Source organism: Hemicordylus capensis, chromosome 1, assembly GCF_027244095.1.
Source record: "Hemicordylus capensis ecotype Gifberg chromosome 1, rHemCap1.1.pri, whole genome shotgun sequence".
Lineage (NCBI taxonomy): Eukaryota > Metazoa > Chordata > Lepidosauria > Squamata > Cordylidae > Hemicordylus > Hemicordylus capensis.
The window spans coordinates 192,272,545-192,300,176 of record NC_069657.1 but is presented as its reverse complement, the minus strand read 5'-3'; the positions used below and the strand labels follow the sequence as shown (position 1 = coordinate 192,300,176).

Sequence of the window (27,632 nt, the reverse complement as noted above, 5' to 3'; positions counted from 1 at the left end):
CTCTGAAGTGACATATAGAAAAAATGTCAACAGTTTCATTGCTGGTTTCCTTTCACAGATAGTAACTGCCTAGGGACAAAACAAAAACTCCTTCTGCCCAAACCAGCACCTATTTTACAACAAACCTGTGCAGGACTTTGTAACTGAACATTCATATCTCTCTTCTCCTGCTCCCAATATTAAGCCAGGGTTTGCTAAAAGTTAGGCTAGAACTTGTTCTTACTGCCAGAGCTCAGCCCAAGAATGGACTGGTCTTTGAATGAAGTGCATCTTTGAATGAAGTGCATCTTAGGATGTCTAAGTAATCATTGTAGGAATTTATACCATAAACAGTATTCATGCTCCGTGCTGAAAAAGCAGTTTCCAGCTGATTTTCGCTTAAGATACTTGCAGCTCATTTCACACTGTCCTTATGACTATCTCAGGGCAAGGGAAAGGTGAATAGATGGAGATAACAATGCTTCACAAAGATTATGCTAATTAAGCACTGACAATTTGCTGATTGAATTATCTTAATTTCCTGTGTCTTGATTGGTACAGAAAACAATACAAGCAGGGCGTTTTTCACACAGGACTTTTAGCTCACATCTCCAGAATGGAGGATGTGCATTTACATACTGGCCAGATTTACCCTGAAATCCCTGCAAGCTATTGGGGAGTACTTCACACATGATTCGAGTTTTTCATTTCGCATTGGAGTATAGCCCGATTTATATCCAGGGTTAAAAAAAATCTACTTTTTGCATAAAGGTTTTTTGGGGGGGGGTTTGGCAACTCACAGTCAAGCCTGCTATCTGAAAACCCTCCAGCAGAGTTTTCTGCATTATAAAGTACAAGAGTATTTGTTTGAGAGTTCATACATGCTCAAGTGAACAGAGAATGCCCAGGGGATTTTTTTGTTTTTGTTTTCAAAGGGTAAACTCATGCTAGGGAAAGTGCTGCAGATCTGGGGCTCTGAATTCTCACCGAGGATCAATTTCTAGTTACCAGTAGTAACCAGGTGACACGTTAATAACAAATCTAATTTAACTGTGGATTTTTAACACAATTATCTGTTTGTTTTGTAGGAATTATCATATTTGCGTGCAATGTTGGCTATGAAGAAACATCAAAGACAAGAAGATGTTATCAGTTTGTTGAATGATGTCCTTGATGCTCATTTTTCTTCTTTGCAAGGTTTGCCTCTTGGAGTGGAATATTTTGAAAAATTGAATCCTGACTTTTTGATAGAAATTATTAAGGAATACCTTAGTTTTTGCCCAACACAGGTAAGGAGTTAGAATTCTTGTCCTTTTAAAACAGAAAACAATTTGTTATGATTAGATTTTTCTATCATTTCTGCTCCAAAGAGTTGCTTTTTGAGCATTTCTGCTCAAAAGATCTGCTGAAAAGAGTTGGCAGATGACCAGTGTAAAGAGTGAGCAGTGTTTTACAATGGAGTAACCTTTAAAGAATTTTAATTCATTAAAAAGTCCAGGAAATTGTTGTGAGTAGACAAATTAGATATGCTACATGTATTGTAAAAATGCCTAGTTGATTAGTATGGTGAATAGGAACAGGATTCATTGTGAACGGTGTTCATCCTGTTTGTCTACTTAGCAAAGGGTTTAAAAAATAATAATCAAATGTTCCTTTATTCTGTGAATATAGGAAGCTGCCTTATACTGAGTTAGACCATTGGTCTATCTAGCTCAGTATTATCTACAGTGGCTGTGGTTCTCCAAGGTCTTGGACAGGAGTGTTTCTCAGCCCTACCTGAAGATGCCAGGGATTGAATTTGGGACTTCCTGCTTACAAAGCAGATGCTCTACCACTGAGCTATGGCCCCATCCTGTTATCTGAACTGTCTAGCCTGAATTAGGATGTCCAAGTAGGTTGTGGCTTGGCTGTGTGATTCCTAAATACTGTACAAAATATTGGTAGAATCCGCATCCTAACCAATTGTGCATACTATTTGCTTTGTTTGGAGTTTGTCTGTTCTTTAGCTTTTCTTGCTGGAAGAGGAAACTGAAGATGGGTTTTCACAGAGCTGCTTTTTACATCCAGCGCCTGCCCTCGTTATGTGCTCTGCACTAGTCAGTATTGGCTTTGAGCTGGAAGTGTCACCCTCTGAGGCAGATGATTTGCCCCGCGTGGTGTGTGCGGTTGGCATTCACAACATTGCCTCAGTACATGACACAAGTGGCTGAAGTTGACATTGATTCAAAACCCCAGGTTCCACATGCTGAGAAAATCAGGTGAATGTGCCCTTAAGTTGGTGAAAATGCACACAGAATGTCAGCTCAGACATACTTTTCATTGTGAATGAAAAAGCTTTCCTGTTCCATTTTCTCTGTGTAATAAATTGAGACACCTTTAAACCGGTGGATCAGTAAACATGTTTATCTCTAGCCTGCAGGTCCAGGTCAGCCCCCTTCCCCGCTCCTCCAGCCATGTGCATCAGTCCTCGAAACTGTGGTAAAAACTGTGCCCGGACTCCTGGAAGCTGCCTATTTAGTTGCAAAGGTGAAGTATTTGGCAGGTAAGGTCTAATTTTAAACCAATAAAAATAATATTGTATGAGAGCACATTTTGTCCTTTGAAGTTGTCCTCTCACAATGCACTATGTAAGCCAGGAAATAACACATAACTGATGGTTTGATCTGTTTCTTACATTATAACTTCTTATCTGAAATATAAATAATATAGTTTTTAACAACCAAAGACCTTCACATATTGACTATCGTTAGAGAAGGTGGAGCTTCTGAAGGCTTAATTCTTATTCCCCCTGTTATGTTTTGTTTGTTTAACCTAATCAGGTAATCCTGAAGCATCCCAAAGTATCCTGCAGCACTGCATAGAGCAAAATCCTTCATATGCAGATGCTCATCTTCTTATGGCTCAAGTTTATTTGTTGCAAAACAACTTCAAACTCTGTTCTCAGTCTCTGGAACTCTGCCTAAGCTACAACTTTGAGGTAAACTTGGTTGGGAAATCCAACCTAGCACCTTGACACTTTTTGTTTACACTGAACACTTGACCTGGCATTTAAATTTCTTGCCAGAATCATGCATTTTTTCTTGTTTGATTCAAAGATGATTCTGAATTGACAAAACATGGGAAATGATCTTGGAATAAGAAGAAAAAATTACTCTTTCAATGCGGACCTCTTATCTGAAAAAGGTCGTAAAAGAAACCACATAGGTTTGGTTCAAAGCCTGTGCAATTACTGTACTCTCCCTTTCTAGCCCTCATTACAACAGAGATTCCCCACTGTGATAGTCTAGGAAGCTTGACATTACAATCATCCCTCGCCAACCCTTGAGGGTTTTGTTCTGGGAAAGTCTCACAGTCGGTAGATTTGTGGTTGGTGAGCCATTGAAATCAATGGCAAACAGGGTTGGGGGAATCACAGTCATGAAAGGGCCACCACAAAAGACAGTTTAAGCGACACCCCCCCCCATCACAAAAAAATAATGCCAACCCGCAGATACTCGGGTCGCAGTTGGCGAGACCTGCCACAATTTCCCAGTCGCACATACTCAGAAGTGCGATTGGGAAACCTGCAGTTGGCGAGGGTTGACTGTACAGACAGGTAGCATTCAAATTTTTATATCCTTCAGGTCAGTATATGAAATAAACCTGCCAAAAGAGTCAATGGTAGACTTTTTGTGGGAAAAGTTTGAAGGGGAACGGGATGTGAAGTACCTTAAATCAATTACTGAACAAGACCAATTGATTCCCTTTGCAAACCTAAAAGAAAACTATTTTGATTCATGCCTGGCACTGCATGGAAATTTATTTGTCTACAATGCCTGCTGTTTACTTTTCACCTTTAAACTCTGTACTGGTACTTTTTAGAGCAGTGCATCACATCAGTCCAGTAATGGGATCCGAGTTGATACAAGCCCTATTGGAGGGTTTTTCGCCAGACATGTTCCTGATGAAAATTTCCTCTGATAAAGCTATTCGGTTTGATACAATACCACATCATGTTGTATTGTTTCACAGCGGGGTAGCAGGTCTTGCCTGTAAAGATGGTTGAACACACGGAACATGTTCTTGGAATATGTTTTGCTTCTGTGTCTCTTTGAAATGTAGTACAGAACATGGATACTGATTGTGATTGCTTACTCTTTATTAGGTTCGGGAGCACCCTCTATACCACTTAATAAAGGCTCAAGCCCAAATAAAGATGGGTGAAATAGCAGAAGCCATTAAAACATTACAGATGGCAATGAATTTACCTGGGATGAGAAGAGGTGCATCTTCCTCAAAATTGAAAATGAAAAGGATTGATGTTGATGGAAATTATCGTGTGTCTCTCTATCTAGAACTGGTGAATGCTCATCGTTTGAATGGTGAACAGGTATGACAAAGTTATATTTCAAATGAGTGCATACATAATATGGTACATAACCTTTGAATGTGACTTTGCAAAATTTTAGATGCTTATCTCAAAATTTGTCTTAAGTTTGCAGTCCTCCTGCTAAAAGCGGCAAATTTTAGTATATAAACAAGGTGGGTTTTTTCCTCATAGGAGGCAAAAGGTTTCTCTACTCCCTCAGTCCTGATTTGTAGTTGCAAAGGTTTAATTTGGTAAATGATGAACTTGGTAAATTATTCACGTAAATTATGCCATGAAGTTCTTTTAAAGCAGCGATTCTTCAATTGTGGTTCGTGGGTTCCAAGTGGTTTTCAGGTGGTGTTGTGGGCCCATGGTGAACGTAAAGGAAAGTGCTGGAAATCACTTCCAAATAGGTGAGAAACCTGCCTGACAAAATAATTGTGTTTTGAAGCACGAAGCCATCAAAATACTCCAGGATGCTATCAATGAATTTTCTGGTACTCCTGAAGAACTGAGAGTCATGATTGCTAATGCAGACCTAGCTCTTTCACAAGGAGATGTTGAAGAGGCTCTGACTATGCTCCGAAATATAACACCAGAGCAGCCTTACTTTGTCCAAGTCAAAGAAAAAATGGCAGAGATTTATCTTCAATACAGGAAAGATAAGAAGTTATATGTCAGCTGTTACAGGTAAGAACCTTAAAGTACTGTAAGAACCTTATAGTACCGACTTCTTTGCTGCCTCTTTTTCTTCTTGCATCATGGTCATTTAAAAATAAAGTTCCAGCATATACTTCGACATGCACGAAGACATTCATTTTGAAATATGTAGTGTTTTAGCAATAGCTTTAAAACACACATTAGCAGACACACAGAGAGGAAAAAGCACCTTAAATAATTCTGAGTTGTGCCAGCATGTATCAGATTCATAACAGTATATGTTAAGATTTGGCTACACCTGCTTCCCTCTGCTGTTGAAACAGAGGTCTCACAGGGCAATTTCAGTTCATAGTCTCTGACAAAGGGCAGAGATGTGTTGAAGCATGTGCACACAAACATGATACCTTCTTGAAAGTTATATAGTTCTGTTATCCCTAAGGCCCACTTCATCCATTATGTCTCCCCCTCTGGAACCTAGGTCCCCATCTGGAACCACATGCATTAGATCTCCCCATCTGAAATGGTTTCTGAGTGGCAGTGCGCCACAAAAATGTGTTAAAACTATTTTCCACATGACTCAAATCAGTTCTTTTTCTGTGCCAGCAGCACACAGGACTGGACTGTGTGCTGTAGATATACAATACTGGTGTTGTAGATATTGTTGCAGACGGTTGCACAGAACTAGATGTTAGATGCACTTGTATATAGACATTTAGGTGTGATTTGTCTGTTAATGGAAGATGAAATTAATTGCAGGACGGCCCATTTATGAAAGCAGCAAAAACTAGGGGGTGGAGAGGCTGGGTGATTTTTTAAAAGACTGAAGTCTTTTAGTCTTTTAAATACAAAGGTGGTGTTGTGCAAGGAGAAAATACTTCTACTTTAATGAGGTTCTTCCCCCCACCCTTGCCCACTCATTTCTGCCAGTTTGCTGCTCCTGCTGCACACACACACCCATTCCCCATCCCAAGACATTCTAGAGAGTTTTGCAGCCCTCAAGAGTGTTTTTTGAGGGGCTGCAATGAGGAGGGAGGACAGGATGAAAATATGATTGACTTAAGAAAGGAGCAGGAAAGCCTTGTTGTTTGAGTGGACTTTGCACCCACATATTAGGAGCCTGTAGTTGTTTGGCATTCTTCACAGATAGGTAGGTTTTACCCTCACTTCAGCAGTATCCCCAAGTATAGAGTTTTCCTTTTCACAGGGATGGCAAAGCAGGCATTCATTTATATGGGAAAGTAAAGAGGTACACACAGACACACCATGAGGGTAAGAACTAAACATTTCTCCTGCTCTGATGACCATAGCAGTTTAGAATCACCCTGCTCCTCTTTGTGTTGCCCTGTCTTGCATGCTGTTTCTTGGTTGCAGTGGGGTTGGATGGAATGCTGAGAGCTGCCTATTGTATAGGACTTTGGACATATTGATTTACTTTGCTAAGTAGTGTAAATAAAATCCAAAACCTTGTGACTTTAGTATTGTGGTGCCAAGGGAAGCTATTCTGAGTGTCACAAGCACCTGCATCTTTCAACAAAATAACCTGCCTCTTTTTCTCTCATGTTGTTCTCATGACCAGCCTTATCTGGGTAGGGCTGATCATGAGAAGCACTGGGATCAGGAGTGATCCAGCATTCCTTCGCCAGGTAGCCTGGGTTTGAAATCTGGGCTAAAAATGAGGTAGGAGATGCTGCCCAGTCATGTGGGCACTCGATGTGCTGGCAGTGCCTTTTGGGTTGCCGGCAGCCATCAAAATAATAGAGTTGAAGGGAAGGAGAGACCTGACAGCTGGAAGTTCCCCAGTGCTTGCGTGGTGCATTGTGAAATTCCTGGCAGCTGTGTGGTCTCTCCACCGCCACCAACCCCAAGTTCTGGATCACTGCACCACTTGCCACCCCACCAATCGTTTGGGTGCATGGCATGGTGGAGCCCAAGAGTGGTAAGGATCAGGTGAGGGAAGGCAGATAGGCTCCTGCCTTCCCCACAGCCCACCCCAGCCCCTACAGTCATGAGACGACCTTCCTTCCTTCCTTTCCTCTCCATACTGTAGATTTTCCTGGCATTCTCTGTTTCTTTGACTAGCTTAATGATAGCTCAGTTTCTCTTCTAAACCAGTCTTTAGTCAGTATGTGTTTCATGACATAGTATTGATGTCAACAACAAAGCAAATTATACCACAGATTTGGGGAAACTTTAATTATACTTGAGATTTAATTTGTCTTAGTTTGCTTTATCTAAAACACAGGCATTCTCTGTTTTTGTTAAACAGAATTTCTCAAAGACAAGAAGCAAACATTTACCACCTGTCCACAAAAACCTGTAGCCATATGAACTTAGCTTACCTGAACCACCAGTAAAATACAATCTATTGTTGCCACTACTTGCTGCAAAAAATAAAACAGAACACGCACAAAAATGCCTTTTTCTTTTCAGAGACCTGGTGGAGAAACTGCCAAGTTCTCACACATTTCTTCTTCTGGGGGATGCATACATGAATATCCAGGAGGTAAGCAACCTTTGGCATTAGTAGGTTACAGTTAGAGAACAAGCATTGCCAATGTGAAAAGTAAGTCCTGCCCTCTAGAGGGAAAGACAGAAAGCACAAATCGTCCTTTGTTGAAAGTTAAGGGCATGATCCTTTTAGGAGATCCAGACTTGGAATCCCTGTACAGAGTCTGGGTCTTCCTGTCTCCAGGAGAGTCCAGGAGTTGGATAGTGTTTAAAACTGAAGCCAAAAAGCAGCTCAGGAACCATGGAAGAATCGCAGCTGTAGCTTGCTGGGAGCCCAAAATGAACACCCCAACACCCCACTAGGTGCTTCCTGAATTCCTAGAGTGCTCCAAGGCACTCCTGAGACCCCAGGATCAGACCAGGCAGTCATGACTCTGTTTCCATTCACTCGCGTACCTGAACTCCTGACCTGGGCAATCAAGCCATTTAGCCATCCCTTCGGGATTATCCAAATCCCTAGAAACAGACCAATATCTGTAAAGTCAACATTTGTGTCTCTGTTCCAAGGAAATCCCATCTTTTCTGTCTAGCTCCTCCAAAACTTATTGTTCTCTTCTTCTCTGCCAAAGACCACTCATGTTAATCCTTAAATCAGAAGAACACCAATTTAGCCCCTCTTTGCTCTATAAGAATAGCCCGCCAAAAGTCATCTAAATTGCACAGTCTCCTGGATTCATTCTGGAGATCTTAATCCTCTGCTGCACCGTTTTCACATCCCATTTTCTCCACTGAGAACCCGACTTCTCTTCCCCTTCATATTGGACAGGTAATTTTATAGGGAGAGCCGCTCCTTCCTCCCTTCTGGAAGTTTTTCTTTCAGCTCTTTCTTCCGTGTGTGTGTGTGTGTGTGTGTGTGTGTGTGTGTGTGTGTGTGCATGCGCCCACACACACAAACACTTGCTTGTGGTTTTACTGGACTAGACTAGAAGGTTTTTCATTTAGATCTGTTTTTCACCAGTAGGAGTAGGGAGGGTGGTCAACTCCTCCCCTGAAGTAAAAAGGTAACCCCCATGGGGGTATGAATCCTGTGGACCCACCCAAAGACTGCAAGGCTTATGAGAGATAAGTTCACTTCCTGGCAGAAAACCCAGGAAAAGCCAGTAGCCTTCCCAAATTGAACTTTGTCTCATTATGACATTTCAGTGGGCATAATTTTACCTATGAGTAGACCATCCTCTCAGGAGACTGTAAGCCACAGCAGAGCCATAAGACTTAGACTATACATCCAAGCAGACTGAGTTTTAGGCAGCTTTTCCCACCAAGCGTAACTGCCAGGTGTCCTCCGCCCTTCTCTCAGTCCTCTCTAAGTTCAGAAGAATCATCCCTTCACCTGTTGACAGCCCCCCAGCAGCACAGAGACAACTTCCTTCTTAGGTGCCACTTCCTAGTTCCCAGCACTCCCCCACCACCATCATCATTGACACAACCCTCCCTGTTGTCAGGAAGCATATAGCCGGTTCTTCTTGCTGGTAAAAATAAGCTGTTTCCCTCTAGTCCAGTGGTTTCCAGCCTTTCCCTTTATGTGTACCACTGAATAGTTATCAAAAGATTTTGCGAGCCACCACATATGTTAATGGAACTGCTCCTGGGGAATTGGCAGGGACCCCAAGCTATGTTTTAGGCTTGTGTGGGGGAATTAGCTCGCTTGGAATGGAACAGTCACACCTTCAGAATAAATTTATTCACAACTTTGGTCATGGAAGGAACTGAATAAAGAGGTTAATGTTCAAAATAAAATGAGGTTTATTAAAGGGTTCTTGGGGTACTGGAATAGAAAATAATGGTTAAGAGCAACAATATTTAACTAGCAAGACCAGAAAGACCAACAGGTTACAAAAGGCTATGTTACAGCTCACAAGGAGGCAATTTGGCTTGAGTTTCTGGGTTAGGTACACTCAAGGTTGACAAGGGAGAAACGGACAGTTCTGGATTTTAGGAGAAATGGGAAAAGGAAGAAGAGGTTTGAGAACAGGGGGTTACCTCGCTCCTTCCCAGAGGAATGTTGTGAATCCTTGCAGCTCGGTCGTGTCCAAGAAGCTTCTCTTCTCCAAGGCAGACAGGAACAGGAACCCAGGGACTAGGCAGGGGTCCATCAACCAGACAAAATCTAAAAATGAACCAGAATCTCGCAGCCAGGAGTGCTGCACAGACCAGGTTTGGAGAAGGGCCAGTCTGGAGGCAAAAAGTAAAGCAGGAATGACAGTCAAGCCAAGGCAAAATAGAGATGCCTGTGCCAAGGTGGAGAGGAAAGATGGAAGAACCACCTGGTGATCTGAGGTAGGGACACAAGTGGCCCAGGAGACATGCAGATCAGTGTTCTCTCATTTTTTTCATCTGTGTGCGGAATGAGTTTTGTTTTGGGTGGCAGTGTGTGCGCACATATATTCAGAGTGGGACCTTCCTGATTCAACCTGAGCAGGTTCTAAAAATAACTGAGCGGACATAAAAAAAACTTGTGAGCACTCACACACACGCATGCCTTAGAGGGAACACTGACGCAGATCTCAAGAGACACACGGATTGATGGTGACTTGACCCATTATAGGAAAATTCCCGCCTGAGAGCATTATGCTGACCACACCTTGCAAAGGTGGACAATAGAGCAAAGGACAGGATGCAACATTGTTCTATTCAAAAGTGAAGAGTGGACTTCTTGGACAAAGACTAGGGAACATCTGAAAGAGCCATGTAGGAAGAAGAGAAATGGACACATCAAAGATTATCTCTTATGTCTTCTGGAATATCTGGAGGTGGCTAAAATGTTAACAAGCTAGCCTTGAGCCAACCATTAACATACTCATTAGCGAAAGAGATGATCTGTTGCTTTCTTATCACTCCTTCCTGAGGAGGTTCTATCTTGACCTATTTCACTGTGCCAACATAGGGAAAATACTTGGCTTATTCTTTAAAGAATAGCTCTTGATCAAATCATGTCTACCCCAGATTCCCACCTGTGAGTAATCAGGGGTTTGACAGTACAAGGAGGTTCTCCTGCAGTCCTGGGTTTTTTAACCTGACCTAAAAGTCATTTTTCCAGGCTACATGCTCTTTGAGTTAGCTACCGGTGAAACAAAGTGGAGATCTCACGGTCCCATAAGAGCCCAAGTGCAAACAGTGGTAACTACAGGCTTGTAGTTCCAAATATATAGAGGGGTGCTCCTCAGGGGAGCCCCCAAACAGGCTCTCTTTGTTACACATAAGCTGCATAGCGTATAATGGGAGTCAAACTTGTATATCAAAGGGCAGTGGTGTAATGAGGTTAGTGGGAGGTTGTGTTCGAATAATGATTATGGGGCCCCTCTCAATTCCATTTCTCAACATTTTTTACATTTTATTTTTGGATGGTGGCGGCTGCAGCAGCCGCCATCACCACCGCAGAGCCATTGCCGCCATCCTCCCAGCAGCACCCACTAACCTCTTCTTCCTCTGCTGCTGCCGCCTCCAAATTAGGCTGAAGGCAGGCAGAGCTGTACAGGTGCACCATGCCCCAACCCTGCAAACTGCCATCACCACCTCCTTGTCTTCATCTGCCACCTTCAGTCCTTGCCAATGTCCCTTGTGGCGCCAGCAGCAAAGAAAGTAACAGCACATCTGATGTGCAAAAAGGCAGCTGGGAAATGGCGCATGTACACCCACCGCCATTTCCCAGCTGGCCTTTCACAAGCTGGACACACTGTTTAGTTCCTCTGCAAACCAGCGCCACAGTGTCTTGCGGCAGCAGAGGTGATGGCAGCTCACAGGGTTGGAGCAGGGCACCAGAGTGACCACCTTGCCCAGTGCATGTCTGCACAGCTCTTCCTGCCATTGTTTTAGAATCCCCATGGACCACCTGCAGTATCTTTGCAGACCACCAGTGGGCCAAGGACCACAGGTTGGAAACCACTGTTCTAGTCAATTTCCTCTGTTTGGTCTCCCTCTGTTTCTGAACCTTTTCTGGCCACTCTCTCTTCCTCTTCTCGCGTTCTTTGTCTCTCAACTGCCCTCTCCTCTAACTGGCTCTTCCTTACTTTCCTTACTTGAACACTTTCAGGCTCCTCCACCCCCTTCTCTCAATCCTCCGGACTAGAGCTCTTTCCAGGTTTCTTTCCTTCTTGCTCCTGGTATCTCAATTCTCGTGACTGGCCCCTACCTCCTTCTCCAGGCATCGGGTGCAGTGTTCCCTCTAAGGTGTGTGTGTGTGCGTGCGCTCACATGTTTTTTGATGTCCGCTCAGTTATTTTTAGATCCTGCTCAGGTTGAATCAGGAAGGCCCCACTCTCAATGCACGTATGCACATATAACCTTGATATTACCGCCCAGAACAAAACTCATTCCGCACACAGATGAAAAAAAAAAATTAGAGAGAACAACAGTTAGGTGTCCCTTCTTTCTCCTCTGTGACTCCAGCCAGATCTCTTGACCAGCTCTGCCTTCCCCTGAACCCTCTGGGGTTTCATTCCTCTCTTCCTGCAATCCTTCTCTGATTCCTCTCACTTGCTCTCCCCAGTTTTTGTCAGGTCCCTTCGTTGAACTCCTCCACGGAGAAGATTACTCATCCAAGCTTCCCTTCCCCATCCCCCTCATTAGTAAACACCCATTCAGTAACCACAGCAGAGGTAAAGCCAATACCCTAGTCACATGTATATCTCACATGTCTGAGTAATGTGGGATTTATCTTGCTAACACCAGAATCAAGTCCCTCATTCTCTGCTGGTGTTGGAGGTCATGTCACGCCCCCTACTTGCTCCAGGAGGCAGGACAAACAAATCTGAAGAACCTTAATATAGCCCTCGGGTGGGCGGTCCTCCTCAGTTTTTTGTCCTGCCTCTGCTCCAGTGAGACATCGTTGCTTAGCTACATTGTTTTTGGCCTGCAGACTCTTGGTTTGTCTTTTCTTTGTTGTGTTCTTTCCCTTGTTTGTCAGCCCAGACTTCTGCTGCCTTTATTTCGGGGGTTCCACCTTAATAAATTTTTTTTTAAAGGATTTGTGTCCCCCCTTCTCCCTCCTCCTCCCCCCTCCCACTCATCTAGTCTCCATTCCCCTCCTTTCTGTGTCTCCCACTGCGCTTCTGACTAAATGTCAGGGAAGAAAACACAGAAGAGGGTTGGCGTGCTCGCTCTGCACAGCAAGCAAGCCTGGCACCAATTGTTCCCGCCAAGGACTCGGGACCCACAAACAGCCCAAACAACTTTGGAAAGGGTGGGAGGGAGCCTAGCTGGCGCCACTGGACCACAGCACCTTACCCCTCCTAAAACCGCTGAAAGAATGGGAGACAAGGGGGACTCTGGGCGCAGCTCTAGTCATCGGTGCTCTCCCAGCTGCAGCCTCCACAAAAGGAAAAAACATGGCCACTCCCAACATGGGCACAAACAGAGTGCATTGGAAGCCAGTGAAGGAATGCCTTCGCAAAGGTGAAACCTTTGGAGGAGGCATGTGCAGAGGAGGATTCATCCCGGCTTGCAGACACCCTGGAGGGCAGCACTGAGAGAGACACTGGGGCTATGGAACAGGAGGTTGTTGCTGCAGATCTACCAGCTGTACCGGTGAGCTCAATCCTTGTCGCGTGGGGGTGGGGAACAGCACCGATCTCAGTTGCCTGTATACAAAATCTACAAGAGGGTGCACAGAACAGAACCTCCCAGGGACCATCCAGTCTGCCTCCTGACTGGAAAAGCTGGATTCAGGACGCCATCCAGCAGACTACGGTGGCCACTTTATCTTACCGGAAGGAATTGGTCGGGTGTAGGAGAAGGAGGAGTAGCTCATCGTCCTCTCCCTCTTCTCAGGCTGAGCCTGTTAAAAAACGTAAAAACTCAATGAGCCAGAAATGCAAGCAGAAAAGTAGAGAGCCTAGGTCCTCGGAGGATGCAGGCGAGGATTCCCCGGACCTTTTACACTCCATCGGGCACAAGTCCCTCATCACTGACACTCTGTCTATTCAGGATTCCTCTTCAGTTGATAATGGAAACAAGTTGTTTTAGTAAGAACTAATCAGTCTACTGTCCTTTCACTGTCCCAACAACTGGACTAAATTTGGTTCAAATTGAGTTCCCTAAGTTAGATCTCTTGCATTTCAAATGTTTATGTGTCCGCCATTTTGGATCAGGGTGAATGACATCATTACAAACGACATATACAACTATATTAAATTTGGGGGTGGAGGTGGATACCAGGGACCACCATCTGTTCCTTCCTCAGGACAGGATGCAGGTGCTCAGGGGTCTAGCGGGGAACTCGCATCGTTGCAGACAACCCAGGTGCTGCGATTGGCCAGGCTTTTCTGGGTCTAATGGTGGCTGCCATGAATTCAGTTCCTTGGGCCAGGCTCTATCTATGCAGGTTACAATGGTTCCTTCTGCCTTATCAAACAAAAATTGTGTTAAAATAGGACAGATGTGTCAAGTTTCCAGTTTCTCTGAGCAAAGCCCTGTTCTAATGGACAGCTCTAGAAAACTTGACCAAGGGAAAGTCCTTCCTGGAACTGGAAAATATTCTCATCACCACAGGTGTGAGTCTCTCGGGCTGGGCACTGCCTCAACATACAGGGTCAGTGGAGGAGGACCATGACAGCATCAACTGGCTAGAGCTTCAGGCGGTCCACTTGGTGCTGCTAAAATTCAGCCCATTTCTGCAGGGAAAGGATGTTCTGGTGCACACAGACAACATGTCTACGAAGGCACACATCAACCACCAGGTAGGCACCAGGTCTCGCTTGCTTCAGGCATTGGTGGTGGAGCTCCTTTCCTGGGCAGAGTCACATCTGGATTCAATTTGGACTCATCATGTGAGCAGGGTGTCGAATATTCAAGCGGACTGACTGAGCTGTCAAGAAATCAAGCCGGCAGAGTGGAGTCTTCACCCACACACTTTATACTGGTTGACATCCCCATTGGGACTTCTGTTGATAGACCTGTTTGTGTCACCAGAGAACGTGAAGTTACACAGATTTTACTCATGGTTCCCCGCAAGCAGGGTGGAGATGGTGGACTCTCTATCGGTCCCTTGGCCTCCGTTGCTGCTGTATGCGTTTCCACCGGTTCCACTGCTGTCGTGATGTCTTCACAAGCTTTGTTTGTGCATGGCAACTCTTCTGGTGGTACCATTTTGGCTGAGAAGACCGTGGTTTTCAGAAATTGTAGCGATAGCAGTGGAGGATCCTGTCAGTTTACCAGTGAGGGCAGACCTGCTCTCTCAGGGCCCGATTCTGCATCCAAATCCAGCATGGCTTCAGCTGACAGCATGGAAGCTGAAGTCCTTGTTAAGGAAAAATCAGTTGTCTTTGGCAGTCATCTTGTGGTTTCTAGAAAGGCTTCCACCAATCGAATCTATCAGACCACTTGGTGTAGTTTTCTTCAGTAGATTTCCAGGCGCTTGGTTCAGCTGGACCAGTGTAAGTTGTGACACCTGCTGGATTTTCTACAGGACAGCCTGTCTATGGGACTTAAAGCTAACACCTTAAACAGACAGGCAGCATGCCTTCAACAAATGCTTTTTTCATATAAGGGTGTTCTCCCATCATCCGTTGCTGCAGAAGTTTTTGAGAGGGACCACTCAGATTTCCCCTCTGTTCTGCCCTTATGGTATCTACTTGGCTCCTTTTGAACCTTTGAGATCTATGACTTTAAAGGTGTTGTCTTTGAAAGTGGCAATTTTGGTGACTATTATGTCAGCAAGGCGGGTGTCGGAGTTACAGGCATTGTCTGTGAAGGGCAATCCCTGTATATTTGCTGAAGATTCAGTCCACTTGATCCCATTTTTCACCAAAGGTCAATTCCATGTTTCATAGAGCATCTGACATATATTTGCCGTCGTTTCGTCCTTCACCAAAACATCCCAAGGAAAAACAATGGCATAAGCTGGACATGTGGTGGACTCTTCGCATCTACATCAATAGGACTGCTTCCTTTCGAAAATCAGATGCACTGTTTGTTTCATTTCAGGTGGCTATGATGGGGTGTAAAGCATCTGCAGCAGTCATAGCTCATCGCTCATTGGGGTCAGGTTGTGCATCCAGTTGGCTTATGATCTACAGCACATGAAGGTTCCTGGGACCATCGCTGCTCACTCTACCAGATCAGCCGCCACGTCTGCTGCTCTTGCTACTAATGCTTCTTTGGAGGAGATTTGTAAGGCGGCCACTTGGAAGTCTCCGTCTACCTTTTTGAAGCATTACAAGATGTATGAGCATGCCTCTGCTAGGGCGGCATTTGGTTGGAGGGTCCTGCAATGGGTCCTTCCCGGTTGTTAGATTCAGCTGGGCTTGTTCCCACCCCTGGTTGCGTTCTGAGGTATTCCCCACGCTGGGTGACCTCCGACACTGGCAGAGAAAGGAACATTGGTACTCACCATGAAGGTTTCTTCTTGCCGTTGTAACGGAGATTACCCAGGCCCACTCAGGGATTTTGCTGGATCTGAGATCTGGGATGGGTTTCCCTGTCCTGTCTTATGTGTTCTCTTCCATATCTGCACTCTTTTGTATATATGTTCTGCATTTGCACCAGTGCAATAGGCACCTCAGTTGTTCTACTTACACGTTTTACCGGTTGCATCTTTCCTGAGCTAGAGATGTGCTATGAACTGAGAAGGACCATCCACCGGAGTTCTATATTAAGGTTCTTCATATTTGTTTGTCCTGCCGCCTGGAGCAAGTAGGGGATGTAAACCACACTGGGTGACCTCTTGTACACCAGCAAGAAGAAACCTTCACGTTGAGTACCAATGTTCCTTTTTTAATTCATTAAAATATACCTTTATTTGGACTTTTAAAACCTATGGTTGTGACTTTCTTGGGAAACTGCCTGTTTTATAACTGCTCCTAAAAGGTCCCAGAAGGGGGCAAAAAAACAACACCCACCCTTGTAGCAATTCATTGCAGCACAGGCAGAGTAGCAGCCATGCACAAAGGGATCATCATGGGGCTCAATAAACCCTTACTTTTCCCCCTTGTTACAGAAGCTCACACAGATGTCAGGCCATTATGAGGACTGGGAGGCCTGTGCCCCTCCCTTATCTGCGCTTGAGCCTTTCTCTCAAATAAGCATGGAAGTCACATGGAGACTTCTCCACATAATAGACCAGCATTTACAGGGAGAAAAACAATAAACCTGTATGAAGTCCTTTGATGGTTGCTCTGTGCATGTACTGGGATGAGTTGTGCCCTGGGTTTGGGGAGGTTTTAATTTGGGAAGGCTTAGCTGGAACAGTGACATTGACCCAAGTGACATTGTTAAAGCTTTCACTAGATCTGGCCTTCTGAGTCACCTCCCTGTTTTTAATCTCTGGTGTCTTAAATGTAGTCTGGTAATATATTCATTGACTTTTTATCTATTGCTCTTCCAGCCTGAAGAAGCCATAGAAGTGTATGAACAGGCTTTGAAGAAGAATCTTAGAGATGGGGCGTTGGCTAGTAAAATTGGGAATGCTCTAGTCAAGACTCATAACTATTCAAAGGTATATTATGAAGAGTTTATAGGCATGAATAGCTTGAATTTCATCTTTTGGCTTCCTACTATGTATGTTGGGTGCACAGCTCAAATGCTTCAAAACCAGCTGTGACTTGGTGTGCGGGGGTCACGGTCAATTTTCATGGCACTGATTATTAAATTGAATTAACTCAAATTAAAATAAAATTCATTAAAATGAATTTAACAGTTGACGCTCTGGCAGGCCAAGATTAACTAAATTAAAATGAACTGAATAAAAATTCATTTTTAATTTGATTCCACCGGCCGCAATGGAAGGCACGCCCCACTCAGCTTTCTCCCCTCTCTGACCAACTCCCCTCCAGTTTTGAAGCTGCCACCCATAGGAAGCAAGATGGGGCTCAGGAGCCAGGGTGAGCGGTCCAGGGAGGCGAGCAGTGTGCTGTCTGCCTGCCTGAACTCCCAGGCTCTCTGTCTCTGTCTCTCAAATCTCTAACTCCCAGGTTCTCTGCACTCTCGGGTCCTCTGGCTCGTTCCCAGGAAGCTTCCGACCCTGTCAGAAGCATAGGGGGTTGGGGGCAAGCGGTGCTGCTCCTGCAGCAGCACACTGCCTTGCCACCCCTCCTGTAGTGGTGTGCATGGTTCGAAATTCCTGCGGTCCGGCACGGGGGGGGGATTTCTCTTTAAGGGGGGGTGGTAGTACTCCCCCCACCGCCGCTCTTCCCCCTCTGGCACTGGCGGTTTTCAAAACGTTCTTGGGGCGGCAGAGTTCCTCCCTGCCGCCCCTGCTCCCGTCGTTGTCCTTGCTAGCATAAAAGTAGGCAGAGCTGGTGGCGCGCATGCGTCCTTTGCGGCACGCACGCTTGTCTCTGCTGCTGGCATGCGCAGCGTGATGTATGCAGCGTGTGCCAGTGGCGGAGACAAGCAAGCACCCCGCAAAGGGTGCATGCACGCCACCAGCTCTGCCTACTTTTATGCTAGCAAGGACAACGACGGGAGCAGGGGCGGCAGGGAGGAACTCTGCCGCCCCAAGAACGTTTTGAAAACCGCCAGTGCCAGAGGGGGAAGAGCGGCGGTGGGGGGAGTACTACCACCACCACCCTTAAAGAGAAACTCCCCTCTGCCCTTCTGAACCGAACCGGGGGAATTCTGGACTGGTCCGGAGGCCTTGTCAATGGCCTCCGGACCAAACCATGCACACCACTACCCTCCTGCTGCCCGCCCACCTGCAGAAGGTGGGTGGTGGCGGCAACTGCGGGCGTGGATGTTTCCTGCTTGCACTGTGAGTCAATGAAAACATGCCTGTTGACCAGATCCAGCTGGCAGGCTGTATTTTGTGCAGCCCTGATGTATCCCAGTGCAATTGTGTTTGTGACATTCAGTCTTTTCTATTTAAGAGCCTAGGGTTGTGAATGCTGGTGTGCTCTTCACAAAAAAGAACTAATGATCTGAACATGTTGAAATATTCCCTTCTTTAAAATTATTTCTCTATCCCCCAACCCCTTTCAATAGTATTGCCTGAAATTATTTGCGGAATACCATGCGAGTAATTCCGGATATCCTTATAGATATATTTAGTCGTGTGGGTGGCCCTGTGTAGACCAATACAGTGAAATGGGGCCATCCAAAGAGAAGGAGTAGCTTTATCAGTGGGGCATCCAGGTTTGCAGAATTATGATTTAAGAAAAAGGGATCCCTGCAGTTGGAAATCCAAAAGTTGCACTTGTGCACTGTTCTCATCCTGCCATGAAACTCTAGCAGCACATAAGTACAAAGTACCAGCACAAGCCCTCTGTGTGTCATGTGGCAGTTAGGCTGAAAGGAAGCAAGAGATCTGTTGTTTGTTCCGTTCTGTCCCAGGCCTAATGGGACGAGGGAAATTAAGGTCAGAGAAGGTATACTTGATGATGCACATCTCTGAACTCCAATTTTCTTCCCATTCAGAATTCTTTAAGCTGTTCTGGACCTTTTGGGGGTGATTAGTTGGGATTGGAGGGAAAAAGCAAACTAATGCCAGTGTGCCATCCTCACCTCCAGTAGGACTATTGTGAAACAAGACTGAACTGTGAAGCAGGCAGACCACTTAAATGATTCTGGAGCACTCAGGATAGCTTCCGCACATGCTCAGATGCCATTGCTTGCTGAGAAGAGGGAACTTCCTGTTCCTAAGCAAATGCAGCTGGCAAAAGAGAGCCTGGCTGCTTATACAGCGTGGCTCTGGGGCAGTGGAGCTGCAATGGAGGGGTAGGTAAGTCCTGCCTTTCTCCTTTTTAAAGTGCCTGCTTGCCTCCAGCTGAAATGATTCAGCTAGAGCAGCTCAAAGTGTTTCGGCACCTGGAAACAGAGATGCCAAAACACTTCAAATACATCCCTACTCTAGTTCTCAATTGGGGTAAAAGATATTTTCTGAATTATTAGGTAAGATATTCCAAAAAGGACCTAGATTTTATAAATGCAATTTTCCATTTGAGAAAATGGACGCTCTTGTTTTCTGAATCCTGTAATTACTTTGGAAATGTCAAATATAATCTTACATATATAATTTTTTTAAAGGCAATAAATTATTACGAAGCTGCTATGAAAACCGGCCAACAGAAGTTCCTCTGTTACGACTTAGCTGAACTATTGCTGAAACTGAACCACTATGAAAAAGCAGAAAAAGTCCTCCAGCAAGTTTTAGATCATGAATCTGGTATGAATTTACTCTGTTATGCTTCAGATACCAAGAAATCACTGTTTGAGCACACATTGGGTTGCAGACTGGCAAACACTTTCCTGGAAGATAACTGGAAATGTAAATTAGCATGCATATTAGTTTTCTTTAGGAATATGTTTTGTAGTGGTGCTTATAAGCCAGAGTGGGGTGGGGTGGGTTGTTTCTGAAATTTGGTTGGGTTTTTACATTACTGAAATCACTCCCATCTTGTGCATACACAGGCGTGTGTATCCTGTCAACATACTTTTACACCCACTCGTATATACATATTCATTCTTCAGCAGATGATGGTCAAAATGGAACAAATAAGAGCAGTGCTTGAATTGCAGAAGAGCCCGAGGGAGTCCAGCCTCCCTGTCTACTCTTTTTAGAAAGCTACATTGGGGATTATAGTTGGCTAAGACTGGAAGGAGTCAGGGGATGGGGCTTGTGGATTTCATTATGTGGCCACCTCTACTTTTACCCCACTTCATAATATGAAGACTTTATTCTCCCTATGGCAGCAAAAGCAACACAGGAAGCTAAGAAGTGCTTCGCCTTTTGGTTTTGCACATTTTTCAGCAGTAGCTTGAAACCTCTGCTAATTGAGCAAAGAGGCACTTTTTTAAAGTGGTGATTCTTTTATATTTAGCAGGGGGAGAGCAACTGGCCCTATCCAACCCCAGTACAGCATCCCTCCAGTGGGTTGTTGCTGCTGCTGCCTTATGTTTCTTTTAGATCATGAGCCCTTTTGGGACAGGGATCGTTTGCTTGTTTGTTTGTTTGTTTATATGTAAGCTGCATTGAAAACCTTCATTGAAAAGCGGTATATAAATATTTATATTAGTAGTAGCTTCCTCCCTGAAGTAAATTAGTCCATAAGATATTCAGCAGATGCTGAAGGGGAGAGATGTGGTCTCCCAACAATTTCTGGGCTTCATTTCTACAGCCAGTCACTTTCTGCTACATCCATTTGTAATAAATAGGTTTTAGCAAAACCAAGTTCTAACCCATTCAGTGCTGCCTATGGGAATTCAGCCAAAAACACCATGGGGTTTTAAGGAGAATAGAGATTGCAGAAGGGATTGCACATGGCTGTAAGAAAATAGAAATCGGGCCAGATTTAATCCCTTAAATTTGTCTTGAGGACTGGTGATGTGAAAGCCTGTTTTGAAATAAGCTAACAGAAATATTTATAAACCATTGACTTTTCTTTTGGTTGTGTGATATCTCTTTGTTAAACCATGTTTTAGTGCTGTGTGAATGAGCCTAAGGGAGCCATGGGAGAACCTTGCATGGGAGCAAGGGATTTCTTTGCATGCTTGCTAGGAGCAGAGGTGCACCTAGGTAATTTTGGGAGGCTGGACCTAAAGGCCTTTGCAGCCCGCCACTTTCTGCAAGTTAAGCACCATCCTCCTACACACATTTGGATCTGTGCCAGGCTTAACATATTTGCAGGATGGGAAGGACCATGTGGCATCTTCTCTAGGAAATGCACCTCAAGTTTCAAATTCATTCATTCTCATTCTCATTCTCTCTCTCTCTCTCTCTCTCTCTCTCTCTCTCTCTCTCTCTCTCTCACACACACACACACACACACACACACACACTCACACACACACACACTTACACACTCACACTCTCTCTCTCTCTCACACACACACACACACACACACACACACACACACACACACACACACACACAGCATCTTTAACATGTGGGCCCTTGAGGGCATAAACAGCAACAGAACTCACAAGAATGTAAACATATAAAGCAGGTAAGTGTGGTTTGTTCATAGATGAAGTGCAATTTGTTCTTCAAGTGGAAGTTGAAACTCACTCTCCTCCTGTTATACAAGGGAGGGGAGGAAGGAGCTCATGTACCAGGGCTCCCATAGCACTAACCCATGGTTTAGTATTAAATCTGAACCAGATCTTTGTATGCAATGTATGTATGGGGTTGTCATAGTTGTCCATCCTGCCCAAGGTCTAAATTTTGAAAAATGAGAAAGAAGCCACTCTTCTGCACTGCCCACAAAATTTAGCATCTACTTCTTGGTGCTCTGACTCTAAATGACCCAATAAAAAATTGTTGGTATGAAGGAGAAGAGAGGATTTCTCAGGAGACACTTCAGCTGTACCATTTTTAGATTAGATGCAACAAGTATGGACCCCCAACAAAATGATGCAGTATATCCCTGGTTTGCAAGTGTTACCTGAGCCTGTGGCTGAACATGGTGGGGGGAAAAAACCAAAAGTTAGCAAAAAAGACAGGCATGCCTGCTCTAACTTAGGACTTCATTAAGTCAAGGTTCAGGGGTGCCCCAGGCGAAGCCTACCCAGGAGCCCCCCATTGCCTCACTCACTTTTTTGTGCATGCAGGCACTCCCTGTCACACGCCTGTGCTGCTTCCTGGCTGCTGCCGCTTTTGCACCAAGTTATAATTACGTTGCTGCATCACGCTATAAGTGAGTTGAAGGAGGGGTGGAGGGGATGTAGGTGAGCAAGGGAAAGCGAGCCAGTGCCCACCCACAAGGCACACTGCAAAGCGCTGCTGTCTGCCTGTGTGGGTAGAGGGTGTCAATCAGGGCTGGGTCACGTGACGCAGGCCATCACTGCCCCTGCCCACTTGGTGACCTAGGCAACTGCCTAGGGCGCTTAATGGATGGGCCAGACCTGTAGGCCTTATTTCACATACAACCTTTCCCCTGCTGTATTCTGCACCCCTGTTCCTTTTTTCAAACTCTTCCCCCCTCAGAAATGCAAAACTGAAATGGTTGTTGAGAAAACAAGAGTTTTAGATACCCTTACCCCTCAGAATCCCCCCCCCTCGGGTTTATGGGTGGTTTTGTGGGGAGGAGGCACAGGTACTCAGTACCAGCTCCTTTTGAAACTCTTTCACTCTCAGACACAAAGCTGTGAAATGACTGATGGGAAAATAAGAGTGTTACACTTTCCCCCCCTCAGAATGAGAAGGGCTTATGACGGTTTTGAGGAAGTGTTTTTCAAGCTGATAAATTTCCTGGGGTTTTTTTTGTTCAAGCCCTTCCCCCCCCCCATGGGCGTAATTGAGAGGGGGCAGCCAGGGCACGTGCCCTAGGCGCCACTGAGGGGGGGCGCCATGTGCCAGTGCCTGCCCCACCCCCACCACATTGCCCACCTGCCCAGCCCCAGGGTCCCTCAGCCACTTGCCATCCTGCTTGCCTTGCCCTCCGGCCTAGAATCGGTCTGCAAACTGCAGACTCTCAAACTGTTCTCTCCCTGCTTCTTAGCTGATCGGTGGGTAGGTGGGGCTTACAGAGAGGCCTCTGTGCAGGCCTCCCTGAAGCCTGAACTCGGCAGGCCCCAAGCAAGGAGGCAGGCAGGCAGAGTTCTCTGCAGCAGCAGACCCTCTGCCCAGACCATCCAGCACAGCTTTTGCCAGGTAGAATGGGAATTTCTCTTTGTTGTTACCCCGTGTGTCCCCCCCCATATATAGGGATCTGCTTGCCATAGGGCTTTGATATGGGGTGTGGGGGGGAGACTGAGTAGCCTCTGAATATTTAATTTAAAACAGATTCGAAAATTTGCTGGCTTTAAAATCAAAAACTATTTTAAAAGGCCTATAAGTGGCTTGTTTCATGGCAGAAAATTACAAAAATTTCTGGAACAATATTATATTTATTGATTTATTTATTCATTCATTTATAAATGCACTTATGTTCAAGTTGTTTTGCAACCCAGAAGGTCTGAGTGAGAACTGTGAAGCATGTGTTGTGCTTTTATTTCATTTCATTTTATCTTCCTTGTGTGTGGACTGCTCCCCAATAACTCTCAGGGACTTCAGGGTAAATCTGGCCAACATGTGAATGCAGCACCTCCATTCCAGAGTAGATGTGTGTTAAAGGGCTTTAAAAGCCTTGTGTGAAAAACCTCCTGGAATCAAACTTACTGAATTTGTTCGGAATTCTGAGAAATAGGCTCACACTCCATGGTTGAAAGTCTCCTTTGCAGCGAGGGGGCCATTTTAATAATTAGTGTTTCTAGTGTGTTCTAGGCATTAAAAGTAGCACAAATATATATATAGTACTCAATGTATATCACTATATATTGTGAAGTGTGTATGTATTCAGTGAAATGTATTTCCAGGCAGCATACTTATTTTGAAATATCAGACTTAAATCCTTGGGGTGTGTCTGGGGTGTGTCTGGGTCTGGGGTGTGTGGAGGTCCTGGACTTTGAGGGGCTGGGGGCCCATTTTAAAATCTTGTCTCTGGGCCCATTCCAACCTTGCTATGCCCCTGGTGAAATAGATACATATGTATTGATCACTACACATGGGTTTTTGCACAACACCTGCACAGAAGAAACTTCCATGTGGAAAATGTGTCTCTTGTAAATTGACCCTGAATTTTCCATCCATGACTGGGATATCTGAGAGTTAAAGTCAATAATAAAAGAACAGCACGCTGCTTGTGACAGGAAGGGGCAAATTACAATGATTTCTTAGTCTGGCAGGGGCTGGTTTTGGCCCTGGCAGAACTTGGCTGTCTGCTCCTGTTGCAAATTCCTCTGTCTAGTGTGGCAAACTAATGTATCTTCCTCCCTCCTGGTGTCAAAGTAAGCACTAGAATGGTGAATGCACATATACCCCATCATGAGCCAACAGTCATTACAAGACAAAGACTGGCAGGAATCATTCACTGGTTTATAGACTCCCTCCACCCCGCCACCTTCTTCTTCCCTTATTTTGCTAGTGGCTATTTGGGCAGGTGATCCTCTAGGACAAAGTCATGTTTTTTAAAAAGCATGAGATGAGACAGAGAAAATGACACTTGGAATCCTCACATAACTCCTGACTGTTGTTCTAAGTCTTTAACAAAGATGGCTCATGTTTTCAGGTTTTGATCAACAACCATGTCTAGATGGTACAGTGTTCCTTTTAACAGGGATTTCCAGATATTGTTGACTACAAGTCCCATCATCCCTGTTTGGATAGGGGTGCAATTTCAGTGCTTGCCCTAGGTGCTATTTTCCCTAGATACGCTTCTGCTCCCCCTGCCCTGCTGCCCAGCACAGAATTTCATTACCTCTGGCCACCTGCTTGTCTGTTAAATGCCTGAGCTCACTAACATTCTGCCCTACTGAACAGCATGGAGTAGGGATGTGCAAAACATTTCAACTCGAAACAGGCCGTTTTGAGTGGTTCAAGCTCAAAACCAAATGGGCCTGTTTCAGGCTCGGAACAAAACAACCCCATTTCAATTTGAAATGTTTCGAGCACCATTCTGGAGACCTGTTTTTTCCATGCTGATTGGATTTCTGGCACTGGCTTCTGATTGGCTTGCAATCCTATGGGGGAATTGGTTGCCCATTTCTTTTGTGGATTGGGTGATAGGTAGTATCCATCACGCCCTACCATCCAACCCACTTTGGTGTCCCTAACAGCTACCCATGGGGAACTACGGGATGTTTAGATTTTCCCCATTGTTCCCTATGGCCCACTTGAAGCTTTCTGAGGTTTGTTCTGGATCACCCACGGTTTTGATGAAATGTTTTGGCCATCTGCATTTTGTTTCAAGCTCAAAACAAACAATGCAAAATCAATGTAAAACAAGCAATGCAAAATCTGTTTTGTGTTCATCCCGAGCATGGAGGCAGTTTGGGTTTATTTAATCTCCTTATGGCTCCCCACTGCCCGATTTTTATTTATTTATTTATTTATTGGAACATTGACATATCTGTGGGTCACCCTGAGTTTGATGGTACCTCCAACTTGCCCATAGGCACTTTGATTATTCATCCAGAAGGATCCCAAATGTCAACCCTTTCAGAAATATCAAATTAAGTTGGACTACTTAGTTTGGGCTTTGGTAAGTGTTAGGAAAGGTGTGAAGTTCAACAATATCTATTTCTCTTGCAACTTCTTAACAAACTATTTTACTTCAGTATCTCATTTCTTAATTGTGCAGTAAATGATTTGTCTTCTCTGATGGAGGATGCCCGTTATCAGGTTCTTCTTGCAAAGGTTTACAGTAAAATGGAGAGGATGGAGGATGCTATTGCTTCATTGCAACAGGTAAAGAAACATTAAATGTGTGTAGATTAGGATTTTTGTGGCAAAGGAAACTTGATAGAAATTGTTTACTGATTGAAACATGTATACCCCACTTTTCAAAAAGATATGACTCAATAAAAACCTAATAAAATCAGTATCATGGAACTAATACAATAAAACAATACATTTACCAACAAGGAAACAGCAGCAAAACAGTCACCAGCTCGAGCAGATTAGCAACTAAAGTAAAATTACAGAGAAACAAACTGAGGAATTGACCAAGGTATGTGAAAGTAGGCAAGTCTCTGCTTGGCCAGCAGTAAAGGTGACCAGCAGGTCTTACAAGGGAGGCAGTTCCAGGGGGCATGGCTCCATAACCAAAAAGGCCCAGTGTCTGGTTACTACCTGCGTTACTCAGAAGAAATAGAATAGATAAAATTTTAAATGATATAGGTCTAATGGTCATTGTCAGCAAAACAATAAATCTTGTGAATCCTTGAGTGCATGTATTGGGTCACTTCATCTCTTCTGTTTTGTCAGATAACTGTATTTGTTCCTCTGTTTAGTAGTGGTGGTAACTTAACTTCTGCCTTCCTCCTGCCCTATCACAGTCACTGTATTTCTCCAACCCAGATACAGACCTGACTATCCAGGTAGCTAAAGCACATGAGGCAACAGAGAATCAACTGTTCTGCCTTTTGCTTCCATTAGCCAAGTGCTGGGTCCTTTTTCTGAAAGTCTTCAGGCAGTTGCTTACAATATTGTTGAGTAACAAAGCAATCTTGTATGATGTTTTTAAAATTAAGCCCCAGAACATAGACAGTATTTTTTCATAGAATCCATATAATATAGTGATTGCGTTCAAGCTAATAATCCAGCTTTTGCTGCTGAGCTGTGTTTTTACATTTGAGTAGCGTATTTTTGAACATCACCACCTATTGCTTTGCTAGTGGACCCATGTGAAGTGAATACAAACAGTAAGTGAGATCCAAAGAGCATCATAGCCCTGTTCATACATTATCATAAAAGATGCTGTAATCATGTATGGTGTCTAAAGTGAGGCTGGAAATCTCGCTTCAGCCCTGTTGCTCAGCCCCTTGCCAACGCCACTCACAATTACAGCGGCATTTGTCTGAAGAGGCAAAAGCAGATCCCCTCAGAGGTTTACAAAAGGCTAAAGGATCCCAAAGGTCCTCCTGAAAGAAAACAAATCACTTTTGCCCAGCATCTGAAGGCCAACAGACTACATGAACCTTCTGAGGGGAGGGAGTTCTATAACATTGGTACCACTGGTGAAATGGCTGGGTCTCAGAGAATCCTCAGCCATACCCCAAACAGCAGGGAACCTGGAGCAGGGCCTGAGAGGCAGTTATTTTTCTTTCTTTGTTTTTTAAAAAACATGAATACACACACACACAATCAGAAAGGAACAACTTGCTTTGTTATCTGGATAAATGAGTATGCTCCCCCCCATGCTGGAACGGTAGAAAGCTATTCAAAAGGTGTAAAAATATGTGATAGAGCTTTCTTCAGGTTGAGCATGTTACATTTTCATTGCACGTGGAATTTCTACTGGCAGTACTAAACATTTAAATGTCCAACTCTGATACAAAAGCCAATAGATGATGGGTAACCAGTGACATCCTTTTCGCATATTTTTACATTAGTCTTGTATATAGCAAGTCAAGGGCTTGTGCAATCCTGACACTGTAGAATAAGTTAGTCCTTTAAACCCATGGCTTGATCCAAATTCTTTCTCAACTTCTTCACATCTTATTTCTTTCTTTTGTTTTTCCATCAGGCTCGAGAATTGCAGGCCAGAGTACTGAAGCGGATTCAGATAGAGCAGCTGGATGCGGTTCCTGTGCAGAAGCAAGTGGCAGCTGAAATTTGTGCAGAGATAGCAAAGCATTCAGCAGTCCAGCGGAACTATGAGAAAGCAATTAAATTTTACAAAGAAGCTCTTGTTCATTGTGAAACTGACAGCAAGGTCAGCTGAGCAT

The 27,632-nt window shown here is 44.5% G+C and overlaps 1 protein-coding gene across 4 annotated transcripts in view; it reads left to right on the top strand.

The window, feature by feature from the left end:
* The window catches only part of TTC21B (tetratricopeptide repeat domain 21B), an 81,156-nt gene that overhangs the window by 31,141 nt on the left and 22,383 nt on the right, over nt 1–27,632 (top strand). For all 4 annotated transcript variants that reach the window (XM_053264332.1, XM_053264324.1, XM_053264346.1 and 1 more), the window contains 10 exons: nt 1,068–1,268; nt 2,392–2,521; nt 2,799–2,956; nt 4,124–4,348; nt 4,779–5,017; nt 7,418–7,490; nt 16,815–16,925; nt 19,451–19,589; nt 25,544–25,650; nt 27,431–27,619. In XM_053264332.1, the coding sequence (XP_053120307.1) occupies nt 1,068–1,268; nt 2,392–2,521; nt 2,799–2,956; nt 4,124–4,348; nt 4,779–5,017; nt 7,418–7,490; nt 16,815–16,925; nt 19,451–19,589; nt 25,544–25,650; nt 27,431–27,619 (1,572 nt within the window). The remainder of the gene's footprint in view (nt 1–1,067; nt 1,269–2,391; nt 2,522–2,798; nt 2,957–4,123; nt 4,349–4,778; nt 5,018–7,417; nt 7,491–16,814; nt 16,926–19,450; nt 19,590–25,543; nt 25,651–27,430; nt 27,620–27,632) is intronic.